General features: G+C 33.4%; 1 protein-coding gene across 8 annotated transcripts in view; it reads left to right on the top strand.

Moving 5' to 3' along the window:
- The window catches only part of Znf385b (zinc finger protein 385B), a 373,746-nt gene that overhangs the window by 285,517 nt on the left and 66,983 nt on the right, over positions 1-21,246 (top strand). For 6 of the 8 annotated variants that reach the window (XM_046447602.2, XM_046447601.2, XM_058580296.1 and 3 more), the window contains one exon: positions 18,177-18,215. The exons of the other annotated variants lie outside the window; for them this stretch is intronic. In XM_046447602.2, the coding sequence (XP_046303558.1) occupies positions 18,177-18,215 (39 nt within the window). The remainder of the gene's footprint in view (positions 1-18,176; positions 18,216-21,246) is intronic. 8 annotated transcript variants of the gene reach the window in all.

Genomic DNA, 21,246 nt, shown 5'->3' with positions numbered 1-21,246 from the left:
ATTATCATAAATTTGTAATGATTTATATCCTTCTAAGGACTCAGACCTCAGAGCATTTTAGGAAACTATGGTTATTTCCCCTATTGTCTGGAGGTAAAAAGAGAGTTAGCAAAGGAAAAACAGAGACTTGAATTAAAATGTTCTAACTTTGAAACCCATGTTCTGGCTTTTCACATCCTTGGCTCTTTCGGCCTGTGCCACCTGCCTTTGTGAACAAAGCTCAATCAGAAATCTTTTGTTCTCTTTTCTGGAAACATACTAGACAATTTTCTGCAGAATCATTAAATAGAGAAAAGGATTTAGGGGTATAAAAAATATACTTCTATAAACAATATCTGTGAAGCAGAATATTTTTGAAAAAACAAAATTTCCTTTTGCCAAATTTGAAAGTATGTTGTGTACAATAATCTAGTTTTTCTTTGAAGTGAGGTGAATTCTATTATATCACTTTATTTTTAACCAAGTTTTATGTTAGTAAATATAAAAAAATAATTTGTTAGTAAATATAAAAAATATTTTAAAAGTCTATTTTATTATTATTATCTGAAGAATGAAAACACTATGCTCTGAGACTACAGCTAAAGGTTTTAAAAAATCTGAAGTCTTGTTACTTTCCTTAAATGGATTCTTAAAAATAATAATGGTTTTTATTATTTATAGTGGTTTCCTCCATTTTATAGTATAGTAAGATAACATTATAGGAGAAATAACAAGAATTGAAATAGGATTCTTCTGTTATTACAAAATAAAATATGTGCCTGTTCTGTGCTAAGTTTATACGATGAAGAAATATATACACAATGAAGAATGCTTCACAGCCTTGGTTGAGTAGCTGTCTTATCCTTTACACCACAATTGACAATGTCTCTCTTAGTGCTTCTGTATGAAGAATAAGCAAATAATTCAAGACACTGTCCAAACAGAGTTATGAAGAGACACGATAAGGAAGCTGGAGTTTGACTCATTGATAATTTAGGATGGGGCTCTATGTCAAGATGTGTAACTAGAACCTGTTGATCCTAACTCTGCACTTCAACAGTTGTACTATAAAGAGATGCTCTTTTTGAGTCATTTTTAGGTAAAAGACTCTGCAAACTCACACATAAATTTTTTAAAAATTTTGACCTTTATATCAAAGGCCTAATAGACTTCTCTGCCCAATTGCTTACCTAGTGCTCAACTTCTACCACTGCCATCCACCCTTCAGCTATTTGTCTTTCAGGGTTCAACTTAGATACCCCTTCCTTCTCAGGAAATCTTCTGTGACTCTTTAAGTCTGAGCTAAGTTCCATCCTTTGTGTTTCCAAAGTACCCCAGATGAGGTTTATTACAGCAGTTGTCATACCATAGTCCACCTGTCTTCACTAAAATGCCAGAACCTGAGGACTAGAACTATATCTTGTTCATTTTAGGATGTTTGGTGTTTATATAGGCACTAAATAAACTTTTCTGAAGGGAAGACAGGAAAAAAGGACAGGGAATTTTGAACTGATTTTCAATGCTCATACTCCTTCAACCAGCAAAGGGAATACGTCACTGAATTTCACAGCCCCTTCTAAGTACAAGGTGATAAGCCCAAGTATTTACTTTCATTTTTATTTTCCTAAGAATAGGCATCTTTGTAAACCTAAAGGCAATAATTCATTACAAAATTTTTTTTCCAGCTGTAGTTCCCAACTTTCTCTGGGTGGAAAATGTGGAAACTTTGACATATACCTATTATATCCCTTGTCCTAGTCCCTAGTCTTTAGCTGAAAAACCACAGTTGTTGGATTTTGATGAACAAAAGAGTACTGGGTTTGGGGAAGAGGATAAAATATAACAAACAAAACAAAAATACCCTCATGCCTAAGAAACTTGTAGGAAATAAAGTAAATATACTTGAAAAGGAAAGATAACAAAAATGAGGGCTGGGGCTGGGGCTCAATGGCAGAACACTTGCCTGGCACATGTGAAGTACTGAATTCAATCCTTAGAACCACATAAAAATAAGCAAATAAAATAAAGGCATTCTGTCCATCTACAACTATGAAAAATCTCTAGGATATATATAAACTCAAAAAACTTAGAACCAAAAAAACAAATAACCCAATCAATAAATGGTCCAAGGACCTGAACAGACACTTCTCAGAAGATGACATACAATCAGTCAATAAATACATGAAAAAAATGTTTAACATCTCTAGCAATTAGAGAAATGCAAATTAAAACTACTCTAAGATTTCATCTCATACCAGTCAGAATGCAGCTATTAAGAATACAAACAACAATAAGTGCTGGCGAGGATGTGAGGAAAGAGGGCACTCTCATACATTTCTGGTGGGACTACAAACTGGTTCAACCAATATGGAAAGCAGTATGAAGATTCCTTGGAAAACTTGGAATGGAGTCACCATTTGACCCAGCTATCCCACTTCTCAGTTTATACCCAAAGGACTTAAAAACAATATACTGCAGTGATACAGCCATATCAATGTTTATGGCAGCACAATTCACAATGGTTAAATTGTGGAACCTACCTAGATGCCCTTCAACAGATGACTGGATAAAGAAACTGTGGTACATATACACAATGGAATATTACTCAGCATTAAAAGAGAATAAAATCATGGTGTTTGCAGGCAAATGGATGGAGTTGGAGAATATCATGCTAAGCAAAGTAAGCCAATCTCAAAAAACCAAAGGCCAAATATTTTCCAATATATGGGTGCTGATTCATAATGGGAGTTGGAGAAGCATTGGAGGAATGGAGAAACTTTAGATAGGGCAAAGAGGAAGAGCATGGAGATAGTAAAGATGGTAGAATGAGATGGACATCATTACCTTAAGTATATGTATGAAGACACAAATGGTGTGACTCGACTTTGTGTACAACCAGAGACATGAAAAATTGTGTTCTATGTGTGGACTATGCATTGAAATGAATTCTGCTGTCATGTATAACAAATTAGAATAAATAAATAAATTTAAAATAAAAAAATGAAATAAATAAAAAGATAATAAAAATCAAGAAACACCAGCAATGTTCAAATAGTTGTTACACTTTATAATTCAATAAACACCAGAAAGAAAATATTTTTGTATCTGAGTGAGCTATTTTTTTACTTTGTTATTCATTTTACTTTGTCAGATGCTCCATGGTCATTCTTTAATTGCTGTATATGATATTTTTTGAGCTGCTAAAAAATACACAATTGTGTCTCTCCTTAGAATCCTTTTCGGGGGGTTAAATTTTTGCCTTTATTCAGAACTGGAATAATTCTTGGTATTTAAACCCCATTAAGAAGAGACTTTAGAAGTGAAATAAATTGCATACTTACCAAGGTGGATAACACTAATATGATAAAATAAGTTCATTTAGAAGACACACTTATGTATTTACTATCATGAAATGAATGTTTGTGTCTCGCAAAATTCATGTTAAAGTCCTAACCCCTAGCGTGTTGGTGTTTGGACATAATAGAGTACCTTTGGAAGGTAATTAGGGTTAAATAAGGTTATGAAGGTGGGGCTTTCATGATGGCATTAGGGTCTTTATACAAAGAGACACAGAGAGTTCTTTCACCTCTCTCTTGCCAGCTAGGAAAAGGGCCTCACCAGAACCTCACCATGCTGCACCTTAATCTCTGACTTTGAGCCTCCAGGAATGTTGAAAATAAATTTCTGATGAGCTATCCAGGCAGCCCAAGTACATGGAGACACATACCCAACCTAAATATATGTGGCAATAAGTAGGTAAAATTTCTTTTTAATAGATAATATTTGCATACATTCAGATGTATTTGTGTAACTTTCTAGAGCTATAGTTGTTGTCAAGAACCATCTAGGGGCCTCAGTCACCATTTAGTTTCTCTGATAGTTAGAAGGTGTCTTATGAGCCTATTTGTATGAAATATCTCTGTCTATCCTGCCATGTTTTCGCACCTGCTCTAGGAAAGCACAAGGCAGTCACTGCTACTTTATTGCCAGAGAGTCAGTAATCTTATTTTTTTGAAAAATAATATAATTTTTACTGTCTACCTTGAAACTATTTTTTTTCCTGACATGAACAAATATGTGGAACAGAATAAAGATTATTTCTAAGTATAAAGTCCCAAATCACTGTTCCATTCTTAGTCATCCAAGACAAGCTAGGAAATAATTTATATGATTCCCATTTACTTTATCATTTTAGGTCCTCTGAGATTCCGAATCATCCTTAGTTTGGCAATATCAATGAACATAAAGTTTTCTTTCTTGTGGTTTAAACAATAATACATTTATCAAGGAGGTTTGAAAGAAAGAAGTTAGAAATTAAAATCATATTTACTTTGCTATTTATATCATGTTTCTCATGAGATGTTTTTATAACGAAACCTGAAGTAATCTAGACTATTTAACTCTTTGACCTCCCTTTAATTCCTTTATTGATTTAATAAAGTAGTTACTTAAACATTCAAATACATATTTTTCTTTCATTCTTTTGAAGTACAATGATTTACCTCTGTTAATGCAAACCAAATGTGTAATTTTGTTCTTTGAATCTTATTTTTATTCTAATAGTGCTTGCTGTCATTAAAAAGTTATATATTCTATATTTCTTAGATACTAGTATACCCAGCTGACTCCACTTGAACTGATCCATTTATCCCGGTCAAATCAAAATAATATATGGTTGAATTTTTATTTTTCATGATATGCTTTAAAATATATTGAAAGATCATCATCTTTTACATGTTCTGAAGTATGTAGTATTAAAATATGCTGAAATGAAATTTTCCATGGTTACTCAAATTGATTTGAGCAGAAATCAGTGGCCTACTATTGGTTTTAGAAAAGTCAACAGCACCACTCCCCAGAAATGGTTATAGTAAATCTTTGAAATGTGGTTTGAAGCTAACAAGAACCTTGTACAAATGCTTAAGCATTGGTTTCTGTGCCTTGAAATTTTTACATTCCTATTAAATTTGACAGAGAGAGAAATTATGTGAATCCAATCATTGGAAGGAAAAAACCATGTGCACTATTATTTTCCTCTACCCTTCAAACCACAAACACATCCTTTTTAAATTGAACTCAAGTTTCTCGCCTTACTCAAAGGCCTCAAGGTTTATCTTGCTAAAGACTCTGTGTTCAAATGTCCCTTTTCCCTATGTTCTCTTGAACCCTCTTTTAATGCACAGATAGTATTTGTATGGTGTATATATGTATGTATAAATATATGTTTGTGTAGTGGATAGTTACAGTGGTTCTCTCTACCTAATACAATGTTATCTTTAGGGGGTCTAGGAAAAGTCACTCATTCTAAATCATTTACTACACATATCCCAGCCTTTGTGCCAAGGAGGGTCTATAGGAACAAATAAGACAGAAATTGCTGTCTGATAGAACTTGCTCTGTTGTTTAATTTGCTATAGCATAATAGAGAATTCTGCTCATAGTGAAGTCAATTCAGTTGATATTTAATCATTCAGTACATATTACTTAATCTGATGTTTCATGGCTCTGAAGAAACATCAGATTAAGAACTTGATGGGCCCTCATGAGGTAAGGGAATACAAGGTTTCAGGAGCTGTGAAGAGAGACATCTATAGTCCCACCATGCCATGTCCTCTTGTGTGTCCCTTTCATTATCCTAGTCAACCTCACATGGCTCTAGGGCCTCATCTTCAGTGCTAGAGTTTCAAGGATTATGTGTACTTGGAGGGTTCATCAGATTTTCTGGCAAGACAGGTCTTTAGTCTTGGCGCTGCCCCAGGTCAGCATTTTTCAAGAGTAGAGTCAACTTGGAAAAAGTGTCAGGCCCTCTTCTTTAAAATATTTATCTTATTATTAACAAATTTCCAGTTAATTAGGAAGCAGAAGAAACCTCCAGCCTTGTTCTTAGCTTGCCTCAAAAACTAAGCCTTCATGTGCCTGTGGCAAAGTAGAAGAGCTTAATGAATACCAAAAAAAAAAAAATGTAGTAAAATATTATTGTATCAACATTCCCATCAGCCCAGAATAGGTATCTAAACTGGTTGCTCTATAAACATTAATTGATAGTGGTGAGAACCCATCCAACAACACAGATTTTTTTTTCCTCTTTTTTTCCCCCTCTCTCTGGATTCTTATGTTCAGAATAAAGTTTTAGTCTCTTTGTGGATAGGGGCATGCTGTGGAATATTCCAATCCTTTTGGTTTTATAGTTACACTGAGGGTGCTAAAGATGAATTGGAGTGTTGTTTAGCAACGTGTGAAGTTTCAATATATTTGCAGAACTCAGTGGGAATCCTAGAAAAATATTTTTTCTCAAATTTAGCTTTCACTTTAGGTTTTCTTAACTTCCTTTTTATGATCTGATGCTTGAAATAAAATGGGAAAAGAGCGTAAATTATGTGAGTGACACCTGTTTCCATAGAATTGTAGTATCAGAGGGTTTTAGACAGACTATAATTAATTCTTTTAATGTACCCACATATAAAATAGGCTACCTGTGTCATTGCTGAACTCTTTTTGCAGATCAAAAGATTGAAAAATATAAACCAGTCTTCTAATTTCTTTTAGTAGAAAGCCCTAGTACTGAAAAGGAAAAAAAAAAAATATCAGATAAGGAAAGGGTTAGTTTCCACCATACTTACCCTAAATTTAAATGTGTTTACTTCTCACAGATTATTCATGTGTGACAAATTTTTTCAAGTACCCAATAAATCCTGTGGCTTCTAACAACAGGTTGAAAGTTAACTTTTGTTATACATTCTACTAAGTATACAGATTTGTCTTGTCAGTCTCATACTTGTTTTCTCTCAGTGAGAACACATTTTCTACAGCCAGATAAAGATCCAAAAGATGTAGCAGAAAATACATCTTATCTCTTTGTCAGGTTATAACTTACAAATAACTAGAGGTTTATAGAACTTCTTCAATAATTAAAAAACCCATATCTGGGCATAGTTTTTTTTGTTTTTTGTTTTTGTTTTTTCCCATGTAGAAACCAAATCCATCATATGTCATAATGATATAATTAAACCCACAAATCTCCTTTTCTGAAAGTGAGCTAAAGCTATTACATGTTAAACCCTGACTAATAGCTGCTATAATATGGTACACTTTTGAAGTACTTACCCTCTATAGAAGGTAGTGGCATTCATGTATTTAGTTGGCTGTTCACTTACAAGTTATGTCCCACCTCCTCCCAAAAACCACTTGGAGAGTTCTTTCTGACCTCTGAGAACGCCACTTGACTGGTTCCAATGTAAACCTCTACTAGTCCTAGCTGGTCTCATTCTGTATCCTTCCACTCAGGAAAGTGGAGCTAGATGGAAGGAAGAAGACAGTGATCCACTTACAAATAAGTGGATGTATAGGATAGGAAAGAGCACCAAACTAGGAGTCAGAAGACCCATGTCTGTACTCAATTTCTTTGATCTTTGAAAGTCACTTTTCTCCATTTAAAACTAGAGATGATAATGTTTTTCTACTTTAAATCTTTATATCATAAAAATTCACTTGGTTAAATTTTTGCTGAATTAAAGGTATGACTAATATTTAGAAAATCTATGGAATTTTCTGAAATTTATGAAAAATAAGTATATAATACCACCATATTATTATTATTGGTACCAGGGATTGAACCCCAGGGCACTTAACCACGGAGCCACATCCCTAGACATTTTTATTTTTTATTTTGAGACAGGGTCTTATGTAATTTCTTAGGGCCTCTAAGTTGTTGAAGGTGGCTTTGAACTGGGGATCCTCTTGCCTCAGCTTTTCAAGCTGCTGGGATTACAGGAGTGCTCGTGCTCAGCTCACAATATTAATAATTTAAAATAGTCATGAATATCAATAGAGAATTCAAAATAGATAAACTCTATTCTCATAAATAATATTAATTTTTACTAATATTTCTATCCTTTTGATCTCTTCTACATAAACCAAGTTGTTTTATCACTGGGGCTGGCCTTGTGCACTAGCATTATCCTAATTATGGGGATTTCAAGGATATATATGGCTAAGACATTGAGATTAAGAAATTATTACTCCAGTTTAAAATAGTTATGCTTGATACTTAACAAATGTTCATTTTATGCTAATTGAATGAGGTCACTGAAAGGCACACTTAAAAGATCAGGGATACCTGACTGCTTGGAAGCAGTAATGACGAGCTACATTTGAATTTGGAAAAGGATGAGTAGTAGATTGGGGAAATAACCACAACCAGTTTTATTGGATTCTGTTTTTCCTTGTTTATCTTCAGTGGTGCTTAGGCTTTAAAACTTCATGCAAACTGCATGAGAATTGTGTATTTATGACACATTGTCATTGAGTCCTAAGACATCATAACATTTAGTTATACTTTTAAAATATTGTTGATTTTCAAACAAATAATTTTTTTCCACATTTTCCATGAATCAAGTTGCAAGTAGGTTAAAATGACCATTTTGAAAACTATTTTAAATTTAGTCATAAGAGTCAACATATCAAACTATTCTTCTTGAATTGGTAATAGAAACTGATTCCTAAAATTCCTTGGCTATATCTCCCTTTTACTCTGCTCCCCCCACACACCTTTTTTCTTGAATTTAAATCGTCAGTTGTATGAAAAGAACCTGCTTAACCTGTATTCTGAGTAATAACATCTAAGTTTTCTACTTACTCATAAAAGAATAATAGTTTTATATTTTATTCCAAGTATTATGTAGACTTTTAGGGTATATGCGTAGGTATGGAAACTATTTTTTTTCAGAATAAAAAATATCAACCTAGGGTTGGGGCTGTAGGTCAGTGGCAGAGCACTTGCTTAGCATGTGTGAGGCCCTGGGTTCCATCCTCAGCACCACATAAAAATAAACAAATAAAGGCATTCTGTTCATTTACAACTACAAAAAAAAAAGTTTTAAAAAAACTATCAAAAGTTTAAAAATTATATCAGCCAAGATAGTTATAGCTCTATAGATATTAGCAGAGAAATGTATCATTCTTTAGACCTCTGTGAGGGGAGTTAAAACTGATAAGTTTAAATCAGTTCTTTCTGAAAAGAACTTTCTGGAAAGGCAGGCTGTACCACACAGCTCATCAGTCCATGTGCAATCAGACCCGCCATTGTTTTCAGAGAGAGCTGCTGCCTCACAAGCCTAGCTCCTGTAATGGATGAGTAGCTTCTGAAGAAGCATTGTGACCCCAGATGTGGAGTTCTTTGAAGCTACTGTCTGGGGAACAGTCCCTTTGTTACAGTGCAAGGATAATATCAGAATTTCCTGGGAGTCGGTCATCACAGGAAATTACCAGCAATTCATAGACTTTCCTTTTCGCGTTCACTTCAGCCTCAAGGGTAATCACAAAAGATTATAGTCTCCATTTCAGCTTTCACATCACTGAAATATTCTCCTCTGCCGAGAGTATGATTGATTTCCAGAGGATAGCTTTTAACCCTAGCTCTGGGAGGGCTAGTCAAGCTGTAGTGTTTTGATAACTGCCAAAGATTGATATTGTGATATTATTCTGTTGTTTGGCAGGCATTTGGTGATTCCTGACTAATTATACAAAATCTTTAAATAAAATAACATATCAGCTTCTCATGTTTCTAGATATAGATATTTGTCCAATTTTTGTAAAAGTGTTAAAGGTTATGGGAGGCAGAAAGGGTGAATTTCAAATGAGTGTTGTGAAGACTTATAGGCCAACACCATCCTGACAAACTGAATTCATAAAGGAAAGAATAATTCAGGAATGTTTCTGAAAAATCATATGGCGTGGATAGATTGTAAAACACAAATGTCTTTTTGCCTCATAACATTAAATTGTTTTGTGAATATTATTAGAGATTTGGTATGTTTCATGACAACTTACTATGTGGTTCATGGAGGGTTTTTTTCCATCTCTTAATTAGGAGATCTTTTTTTTTGTGGTGGTGGTGGTGCTGGGGATTGAACCCAGGGCCTTGAGCATGTGAGGCAAGCACTCTACCAACTGAGCTGTGTCCCCATCCCAGCAAATCTTAATGCCATATCCATGGCCAAAATATAGAGAAACTGGATGCATATTTTAACTTGTGATTTCTTTTAGTGTATTCACTTTCTCTTATTTTTATGTGGTTTTATTTAGCTCATAGAGAGGCAAAATAGGCTTTGTTATATATTTGAAATAATTTTGTAAATAAAATAGTTTTACCTGTAAAACACTACATTTTCTTACAAATTCAAAAGAAAATGAAGACAGTTCAGTTTAAAACTACTTTTGTTTTGAGCTATTGCCTCCTTGCAATCACATAAAAATAATAATAAATCAAATGAACAAATGTTAAATGTCAAGCTGTACCATTAACAGAGTCTTATTCAATAAAGCAATTATCACTGCAGAGAGCAGAGTGAGGCATTTCATTATAGTTCTTTATTTTACACTGCAAGTCTTGTATATTTTTATAATATGAACACAGAAACAAACTTAAATCAAAAATATTTTCTACTGAGAAGAGCTAATAATATATATACATATATGCATCCATACAAAAGGATAATAGTGATATGAATATGTTATATAAAATAGTTTTGACATCCTGTGCCCGCAAAACCATTCAGAATCCACTTTTCTGATCAAGACCCTAAATAAAATGTTTAGTGTGACAAGGTAAGTCTGCAAGGAGGAGGACCACTAAAATCAACACCAAAGTAGTATGATATCCTTGGATGGGAATCAGAGAGGGAGGACAGGTAATCAAAGGGTGCTGAAAGCTGAATTTCAGATAAACAATATATTTTTTTTAATATAAGTGTGTCCCATGCAATGTTTGTCACATTTTTGTGCTAAAAATGTATTGTTTATCTAAAATTAAAATTTAGCGCTATGGTTGTAGATCAGTAGTTGAGCACATGCTTAGATATGCACAAGGCCCAGAGTTCAAGCCCCTGCATCAATCAATCAATATTGAAGTTATCTAGGTATCTTATATTTTTGTTTGCTAAATATGGCACCTCTAGCAGAAAATATGGTTTCTGGTTTTGTTTGAGGAGGCTTAAGCAAGTAACTAGAATTCTCAAAATCTGGCCTCATTTTTAAATGAGTTCTACTAAAGTCTTCCTGATGAGGCTAAGATCTGACCTACCTGCTTTAACAGAACTCAGTGTCCGTATTTAATTGTATTGAATTTCCAGTTAGAATTTCCAGTTAGAATTAGGATTTCCATCTAATTTCCAGTTAGATGGAGGCAGGGGTTCTGGGCCTCAAACTAAAACAAATAAACAGGTTTCAAAATGTAGAGGATCTGTGACATTTTACCACCTCATAATGAATGAGTGGCCCAGAATTCGAACATTGCAGATTTGTTGCTTCACATGAAGCCTTGCTAGTTCTCAATTATCATTTTCTTCTTAATGTAAGGGTAAGAAATATGTTGTCTATCTGGCAGGGGAGGGTACCTTTCATTTCCACTGTGTTTCACAAAATCAAGAATATATCTAGACAGGCTCAGGTTTTAGCACCTCTTCCTGACTGGTGGGGTTTTCCTCTCATAGCTTTTTAAGTTGTGTCAAGAACCTGTTTTGCCTCAGCATCAGGATATATCTAATTAGATACTGAACAGCGTTTCACACTTAGCTTTGACAGAATGGTTTTGAAAGGATGTCACTTAATACATTTGGCTGTTCAGGAGGTATATTGATTTTTAAATCAAGAAAGCTCATCACTTTCTTGGTCTCCTGGAAAGTCCTTCTAATGTTTTTTAGCCCATTTACCAAAAAAACAATAATCCTTACCTACTTGCTTGGATTTGGAGATTTAGCACTTATTATACTTAATCCTACATCTATAACACGTAATCTTTGGTTATTCGTATGCCTTTTTGTTTTCCTTCTAAAGAATAAATAAGTCTGTTTTTAAAAATATATTTCTCGGGCTTAGTTTTGGCACTGAATTTTATGTTATGCAAACTCAGCTTTGGGGACTTTTGGAGGTTGTTTTTAAGTCACTACTTTAAAAAAACAAAAGGAAAGGCCAAGCAAGAAAAGAATTACCTTCTGTCTCCAAATATTAGCATGGATCCTTTCTTCAAATGTGTTATTGAATGATTGTTATCATGACCTGTTACGTGAATCTCTATCTCATTTAGTATTTTATACATCTATTCAAAAATTGTTCTGTAGTCCGTATTCCTGAAATGATGTTTCTTATTTTATTTCACCCTGAATGAGAAGCAATAAGAAACTTATTAAACTTATTAAACTAAATAATACAAGAAACATTCAACTCATTTATTTTAGATTATTTTGGTAAATCCAGTTCCTGTTTTATCACTCTGAATTCTAACGAGCTTTGTTGGCATTTATCTTTGGGTCATATAGTTCATTGTCATTATATATGTTTTCTACTGCTTTTTAAAAACATATTAATATATCTTATTGAGAAACATAAAGTATAAATACTTTAAGAACAGAAACTTCTCCAGAGACCAAAAAAAAAAAAATAGTAGTAGTTTATTGTTTCATTTCTTCCTTTGATATATTAAAAATAAGTAGAAATGGGTTTTTATTAATTCCCTTAGAGATTCCAGGTAGTTTTTTTCTTCTCCCTTAAAAATTCTATATTTTTTCTCATATTCCTTCCAAAGGGCGTCTAGCAATATTATATGAACTTTTCATTAAATTATCTTTGAAAGAGGCTACAGATGTCTCAACTTTGTATATGAACTTTGGCCAGAAATTATTTTAGTAGGGGAACATCAAATATCAAGGATAAAATGAAAACCTTTAGAGAAATTTCTTGGCATCCTGATGGAAAAACACCTTTGTCTTCTAATGGTTTCCAGTCACATCTAAGCATTTGCTTGCTCAGGGATGGAAACAAACAATGAAAAACACAAGTTTCCTTTGGCGACATAATTCAGCTCGTTATTTAATGCTTTTTCCCTGCATTGAGCAAAACAATTGCAAATGGTGCTGAAGTTATTCTGGGCTTCCTAATGCATAACATTAACCAATTGGACCTTGCCACATGCATTTTTAACCTGAATATGTGCTCACATGCAATAGAATTTCAGCCCTTTTTTCCCATATTTTTAATTGGTGCATTAGAGTTGTACATAATGGTATGACTAATTTTGTGTGTATATTCGTACATGCACACAATATAACAACGTAATTTGGCCAATATCACTCCCCACTGTTTTCTTTTTCCCTCTCCTCCTCCCTCCCCTGGTCCCTTTCCTCTACTCTACTAATCTCCCTTCAATTTTCATGAGATTTCAGAATTTCAGTTCTTTACTTCTCTAAAGCTTAAGTAGGAGCATCAACATCCAAAACATTGCTGGGTGTGTGTGTTAGTGACAACCAGATATGAGTGAACATACAGTCTAGTCCCATATCCATTTCAGAAATAAGTTGAAAGTCTCATTTGTTAAACTGAACTTTTTGAAAAGCTCTTTGATGTGGCTTCTTAAATTACCCAGTAGCGTAACTACAGTTTTACCGCATCACCCTTGATCCCTGGCAGCATGGAAAATCACCAGGCTTATGGAGGAGCAGCCAGGAAAGTGGAATATTTTGTATTTGTACTGACCATATTTGCTACATACAAGGATCCACTGTCAGAGTTAGTTAGACATTCAGCCTCAGTAAGACACACAAGTCTAACTTTATGTCATCTTCCATTAACAAAACAATAACAAAACTGTCTAAAAAAGAACTTAAAAATTATTCCTTCTATTCAGACCAATTTAAAAATTTCTGAATTACTGGGTTTTCCCTAATGAAAAGGAAACAGTAAAACCACCTGTCCATTTGCATTTAGATGTTTTATTTCTACCATTTGGTGACTCTTTAAAGTTTTCAAAGCATTAAGATAAAAAACAATATTTTGCTATCATATCTTCACCATCTTGGATAAAAATCTGTGTTTATTTTAAAAATAAAAAGTAACTGAGGGTCATTTTACTCTCCTCTAACTAATTACAGAACCAAGTCCAAGCCTGCCACACTGCATAGAAACCCACTAGGAAGGTCTCAGATGAGGTGTGTGTCTAGTGCCTAGCACTCATCTTCAGAGAATTCTCAAATGCAGAACCCTTTAGTATCCCTCTCTTCTTGGGGACATGGTAGTAGTGTTGGTGCCAAGAGTACTTGTTGACTTGATACTTAGCAATTAAAGAAAACCCTTTGCTGATATCTCACATACCACTTTGAAAGCCAAGGATAGTGACCTCTAACTCTACCATTTTTGCCAGTTATGCAATTCTGAATTCTGTATGAAATTCCCTTAGTGATGAAATATTGTTCTTATTTTTGCATATTTTGATATGGCTTCACATTTAAAAATACTTTGTCTGAATCACAGTGGGTACCAAGGCAACTAAAATGTTTTTAGGAATTATCTGTGCTAAAATATCATTGTTTCCCCATTCTCCAGCTTTATTATTTTAATGGCACTTATGACAATTGCAAATGCCTTATTCATATCTTTAGATATTTAAGTCTCCCCAACTAGATTGTTAGATTTTTGAAGGCTTGTTCTCTACCTTATGTCTATCTCCTAAATCAACATACTTAATAAACTTTTGAAAATGAATATCTTTAAGAAAAATATAATAAATATATAAATATATTGAAAATCATGCATTTATAAAAAGTGTCATATATTGCAAAGGAGCAAAAGTTCTCAGGGATAGAACTATGTATTTAAAGTTGAGATGAAATCCTTAACTCTAAAGATCCTAAAACCTAAAATAAATAAATAAATAAAAACCTTTAAACTCTAATGAATCTTTTATTATCAGAGTGATCTAGAAAGAAGTCATTATCAGTCTCTTGGCATTGCATGCATTTCTTTTTATTCTTCAGAAGAATAAAAGCAAGATGGACTTTATTGAGAAAAAACTATGAGAAAATGAAGTATTTAGTCTTTTCAAAAAACATCTTCAAAACAGATCAAGGTGTGTTTTTTTATTTTTTTCCTTTCTCTCATTATCCTCTTTGTCAATGGAATAGAAAAGTCTTATTTGATGAATCCCAGAGCTCTTCAAAGGGGACCTGACAGTATGGAATTTGAGTGAGAGAGATCAAGTTTTCTAAGTATATTTTGTAAATGGAAGAACAAAATGAAATGCTAATCTGTGCTCCATTCTGATAGGCTGCCTCACCTATAGGCAGATTCCACTTCTGCTTCCTACAGGGAATATTGACTGTCACTAGGAAGGCTTGGGAAAGGTGAGGAAAGACAAAATCTTGGGATCCCACTTACTTCCTGCAGCCATTAGATACTGCCACTGTCAACCAATCTCAAAATACTTTGAAGCCTATAACTTTTTGATAAAATACTACTAGTAGTAACACTACTACTACTAGTAGTAGTAGTAGTAGTAAAAACATTATTGGTACTTAATAAAATGTGGCTTGCATGTTATTCTCCACAGTGTATGCTAGCCTTTGTACCAGTTCTGAATGACTAGGTAACATTCTGCTAGGCACAGTTAATGTTCTTTGCAAGACGGCCAATATATGGTTTTAGCAAAGAGCTGGGGATTCTTAGAGGAAGCACCTTTCCAAATATTTGACTCTTGGTTTAATCAGCAGTCTGTGGAGAGAGTGACATGCCATTTGTCTTCCTTTCAGCAGCATTGACAGCATTCAGGCAGACCCTTGTCAGGGTGCTCTGGGGAGGAGAGACAGCATCAGAATGGCCAAGTGTCAGCTTTTAGACATTCCAGATGCAAAAATGCAAGTCTCACGGTAGCATGTAATCCCAGTGTAATGTTCTATGCCGTTTATTTTTATTGAGCCTTCTGATTTGAAATCCAAAATAGCAGAAAGTTATATGGTTGAACAAATGCTGTCAACAATATGCAATCATTTGGGTTTCTTGATCTTTGAGAGAAGAAATTTGTCATAGCTGTATCTGTTTTGTTTCTATTTTCAATTTTCAAGGATTTGAGAATAAAACACTAACATAAAGACATGTGGTCAGAGTCAATAATGAAAGGCAAAACATTTTTTAAGTAACATTAGAGAAATATTGCTCTTCAACAACACAGTTTTAAATGTGTTGCTTTATGTATATTTGAAGTTCTAATGAGACCCAATTGCCACATCCTTTTTCAAAAGTCTGATATTGAAAAAGGAAGGGATGAAGAAGTTATTCTTTTTGTAGTCCTGTAATTCGATAATGTCATAGTTAAAAAAGTTAATGCTTAGCCAAACTTCCAGAAGGCCCTAGGTTACAGGATTTAGTAGCTGAGATCCTCTTTGTAAATCAAAGACAAGTGCAAATGATGACTGCCACCTGCTAATGTGTAATCTCTAAGTATTTCTAGAACTTTTTGTCTCTGTGCAAACCAAATAGTTATAATGGGGAAAGAGGACAGAACAGTCCAGAATTTTATTTAAGGGTTTCCTGAAATTGCACAAGAAAAAATGGGCTTATCCTCAGAATAACAGAAATGGGTCAGAAAGAGAAAACACAGGCTTACTTCTCCAGGAAACTTTGACTTATGCACCAATAGACCATATGTAGTTTGTGTAGGCAGCTGCCTTCCAGGCTGCAGAAGCTCTAGAACATTCATCTTTTCCTCCCCAAACATACACACTAAGCCAGTGCCACACATGATACCCATCATCCCTCACAGATTCCTTTAGCATGGAACAGAGAAAGACTCCTGTGTGAGTTTGAATCCTGACTCTAGCATCTATGAGTTGACTTGAGGGTAATAAGAAATTGAACCTCTCAAAACCTGACATTCTTCATTTGTAGAAGGAGGGAAATAATTAGATCCACTGCGTGTGATGGTGGAGACTACATAAGATAATTTCTTAGTATACTTTGTAACACACAATAAGAACTCTAAATCTAAGCTGCTCTTACTGTATTGTTTAATATTGTTATTAAACAGCTAGAAAAAGGAATTAAATAGCAAATACCCCTGGGGGGATACACATCAATGTCACTGGTAAAGGGAGGACCTTCGGTTTCTAAAGTGTGAGAAAATTTAAAGAGGGGTATAAGGGTGGACCAGAAGAAACAGACCTTTCTGTTCTTTCTCATGCCTCATTATTTTGCTTAAAAGTGATTTCTTAACACAGACTCCAATTAGAATTTGTATTATCCTTTTTACACTTTATCTTTTAAAATTATGTCCTTTCTTATGTTTGACTCATTTCCCCATTAGTCTAGGGCAATGTCTGTGATACAATAGGCCTCCAGAAATATTTGTTGAATGACTGATTTTAACTTTCAGAAATAAAAAACCCAGTTTCTACTTCTGTTTAGTAGAAAAGCTAATGGACCCCATTAGGTGCTTACCCAAATGATTTTTAAAGCATTGGTTAAAGCAGATGGTTAAGTTTAAGGTGAGATTTCCCCATGTTTAAGGAACTGTATGGATAAAAGAAAGTTCTACACAATTCTTGAATGTTCTTGCTTTTTAGGTGGTGTGGTGCCCAGTTTATTTCCATTCCAGCCTTACTTGTTAGCTAGTTAGATCGTTTAAAGATTCTTTCAGAAAAACAACTCAAGTTTCTAGCCTCTTGAAAAGCATTAGAATGGTTGAACAAGTTTATAATTCTACTAAAGTTCCATGGAGAAAAATCATTGAGAGCCTAAAATATAATCTGTTTGTCCAGTCATTTGATCACAGAGTCTCTTTCTTATATACATCCTACCTTTAGTGAAGTGCTGCAGTGTTTCTTTTTCCTGTGTCTACAGCTTATTTGCAGCTGCATATTTTTATGTGATTGCTTACACTGTGCAAATGTAAATTACTTTTCATTACACTCATAGAAAGTAATGATCTTTTAAAAAATTCATGCAGAATTGTAGCCCCCCTAATCTTGGTAAATGTACTAGAGATGTTTATTCTTATTTTGATGTTGAAAATATAATAGATGGTGTGATACGGCCAGCTTGATTAATTCATTTTGTATGCACTATGATATAATAGTTATTTCACCCATATGTAGTCTCCAATTACCTCCTCGATTCCTAGTAACAGCCACAACCCCATCTTTCATTTTTATTACCTACCAGTTAATTGCACTAATAGGTTTTACTTTTCTTTTCTGCATTATTTTCATTAGAAAAACTGACAAGTGTTAACTCTTGCTACTTTTTAGTTAGTAAGCACTGCAAGAGTTTTAGTCAGGGGTGAGCAAGAAAAGTAAGATTTTTAAACTTTAAAACATGTAAATGTGCTTCCTGGCCTCAAAATTTTAGTTGATTACTTCTAACTTTTACTTTTTTAGAAAAGAAGAGGCTTATTTGGGACCAATAAATTCTGCCAGGTAAGGATTTTTGGTAGCTAGAACTTTGTGATAGGTCTTTGTTTTTGTTTTTCCTTTGAAAAGCTTTAGTGTTATTTCCTAATAAATCATAATTCTCTCAATCTGTAGACAAGTTTTTTGTGCAGTGTGAACTAACAAGCTAATTTAATGTGACTATTTAACAAGCATTTGTTCATTTAAAACATATATTTTAAATATTTTAATGAAGAGTGTTGAAAGCAGTCATTTTTCACAATTAAATGTCTGTGAAGGGCTGGAGCTGGAGCTCAGTAGCAGAGCACTTGTCTAGCATGTGTGAGGCATTGGGTTTGATCCTTAGCACCACATAACAATAAACAAATAAAAGCATTCTGTCCATACATAACTACAAAAAAATTAAAAATATAAAAAATAAATTTAAAAAGTCTATGAAATGCCAGTTGAATCTATAAAATACGAGTTTGTCAGGTAATTGCAATTCCTCCAGTGATTTACCTGAATACATATGAAATCATCATGTTTTGGACACATAGTTTGGCTCTGTTAAATTGGCTAATTTGAATTTACAACATTTTAAGAATTATGAGAATACTTTTTATTCATCCTGAATGCTTTATTCATTCTGAAATTTGGTACTTGAATAAAACAATTACCATTGATTTATATATTTATATCTACATATGTATATGTAGATATAAAATATATTTTTTATTTATATATAATTATGTTTACAAAGAACTAACATCAATCACACTAACGGAAAAAATTAAATATAAGTGAATACCATAGTTGTTATTTTCATTTAACTTTTACTACATTGTGGAAACACTGAAAACAAATATTTGGAATTTTACAACTTTCTTTTTAAAGAATTTGAAAACCTTTTATAGATCCTACTGAAATGCCCCAGATATTTGTTGTTATTGCATCAGATGACCAATATTCAAAACATCAACTTGACAGGGTCTGTTAATGTTTCAAATTGCAAAGTGGAACCTTCTTTTTTGTAACATTTAACATCTCTTAATTTAATCATGTCCCCAAAAATATTTCAACAAAAATTATAATTACAGAATTCTATGAGAATTATAAAAGAGATTTAGATGAGGGGAAAGTGGGTCTTTTCCCAAAATTCCTATAAGGAAATAGAGAATCAAGTGGGAAATAGTGAATATTATTTAAGGGGATAATCTTTTGATATGATTAGTGACAAGTTATTCGAAAGATGGGAAGACAGCAAGTTATTGACAGGTAAGTAGGAAGGGATAAAAGGGCTGTGTTTAGTTGATTTTGTGAAAAAAAATTAGGATTATGTATATATACATAAGTAAAGCCAATCAATTCTGGCTAGTATCTTGAAAGAACGCCCTTAGTTTGCTTTGCAGGAAACAGATGGCTGGGAACTTGCTTGCTCTTGTATGTGCAGTGCTCAGCCTCAGCTCATCTTTCAGGACCCAGAACACTCAACCTTGGGAACAGGAAGGGGTATTTTCAGATTCCCGTGGTGCCAATATGGGATTTGGGCAGAATAAAGTTTTGTCAGAAGTTACTTAAAAATATATGTAGGAAGCTAAAAATCTGAAAAAATGTAAAGGAAAATGTATATTCAAGGATTGAAGCCCTCAATAGTTATCTTACTTTACTAAAAGATTAAAGCTAGATTTTTCTAGATTTGTCTTTTATCTCTTTTTCTATATTGTGTTAATGAAAACAACTAGCATATGTGTATTTATTTTAAGTAGTGAAAGTTTTGATTGTAAATGTTAATTTTCAATATATTTTTGAAATGAGTAGTAGGAAATAATTAAAACTATGATTTTATGAATATTCTTGTTTATATTTTTTAAAATATATTTTAATTTGAGTTTTAAATAAAATATTAGTATTGAATGTGACAGAAATAATGAAAGCAGTATGGAGAAAATTGGTATTTGGGAAATACTCATATGCTTTTTTCCCATATATTTCACAAATCACCAGATGGGAAGTATTTTTTAGAACCTAGGAACAGAAAATATCTTAATAAAATATTTTGTCTTTTAACTGCCAAACTTTGGGATTTTTTTAAAATTCTGTCAAGTTTAGCCTATTTTATTTTTAACCTTCTTCAAACTGATTTGCCATCTCTACTAATTAATTGTGCTCAGAAAATACAGTTTTATGTTTTGGGAATGGAATGGTCTTGAATGTATGAACTAGTGAATAAAGTAAGAAAGTAAACTAAGGTTTTATTTCTGACTTTTTGAGATTTTCTTTACCCCATAGAGTTTTATTATTATTATTCTCATTAAATAAAATGTAAAGACTGGGGCTGTAGCTCAGTGGTAGAGTGCTTGCTTAGCATGTGTGGTCTTGGTTTGATCCCCAGCATAAATAAAAAATTAATCAGTTATAACCTTGAACAAAGTAAATCCCTGGATTTTTCTGGATATATTTTGTATTGGGTAGTTAAACATAATACTCTTCACATTTTTTTTTAACTTTCTAAGTTATCATACATATTGATTTGGCGGGGAGGGTATGTGAATAGTTTTATGAACTTTGATATGTTTAGATTGTGTAACCATAACTACAGTTAGGATATTAAAACAATTCTACAACTTGAGAAAACTACCACTATATCTGTTCTCTATAATGAGAATATATTATCTTGTCATTTTTCTTAAGCTTGTAGCCAAAGATAGGGTAATATACTCTTCAGTAACCCCTCAATTCACCCTCTTTTCCACTGGATTTAAATTTTTCTAGATGCTAATTTTATACTTTGATCATTTATAATCATGATCAGGGATAGTATTCATTTCTCCTTTCTTATCAAATATCATCAGCTAATCCAATTCTAAACTCTAACCTCAGGAGATTTCCTAGATGATGGCGTCAGTTGATCCTTCCGTGTTCATGTTACATCTGTTTATGAGTAATGCTTTGTTCATCCGGCACATTGTTTTTTGAACTGCCAGTTGTCTGATGTTAATGCTGGAGATTATTATCTGGAATACCCAAGAGAATCACTGTTAGGTCTCTTTTTATAAATTCTGCAGATAGAGGTGTT

This window comes from Marmota monax, unplaced genomic scaffold (assembly GCF_021218885.2).
Source record: "Marmota monax isolate L192 unplaced genomic scaffold, Marmota_monax_Labrador192_F-V1.1 WCK01_AAM20220418_F8-fsc00007, whole genome shotgun sequence".
Taxonomy (NCBI): Eukaryota; Metazoa; Chordata; class Mammalia; order Rodentia; family Sciuridae; genus Marmota; species Marmota monax.
This window is presented reverse-complemented; position numbering and strand designations above follow the sequence as displayed.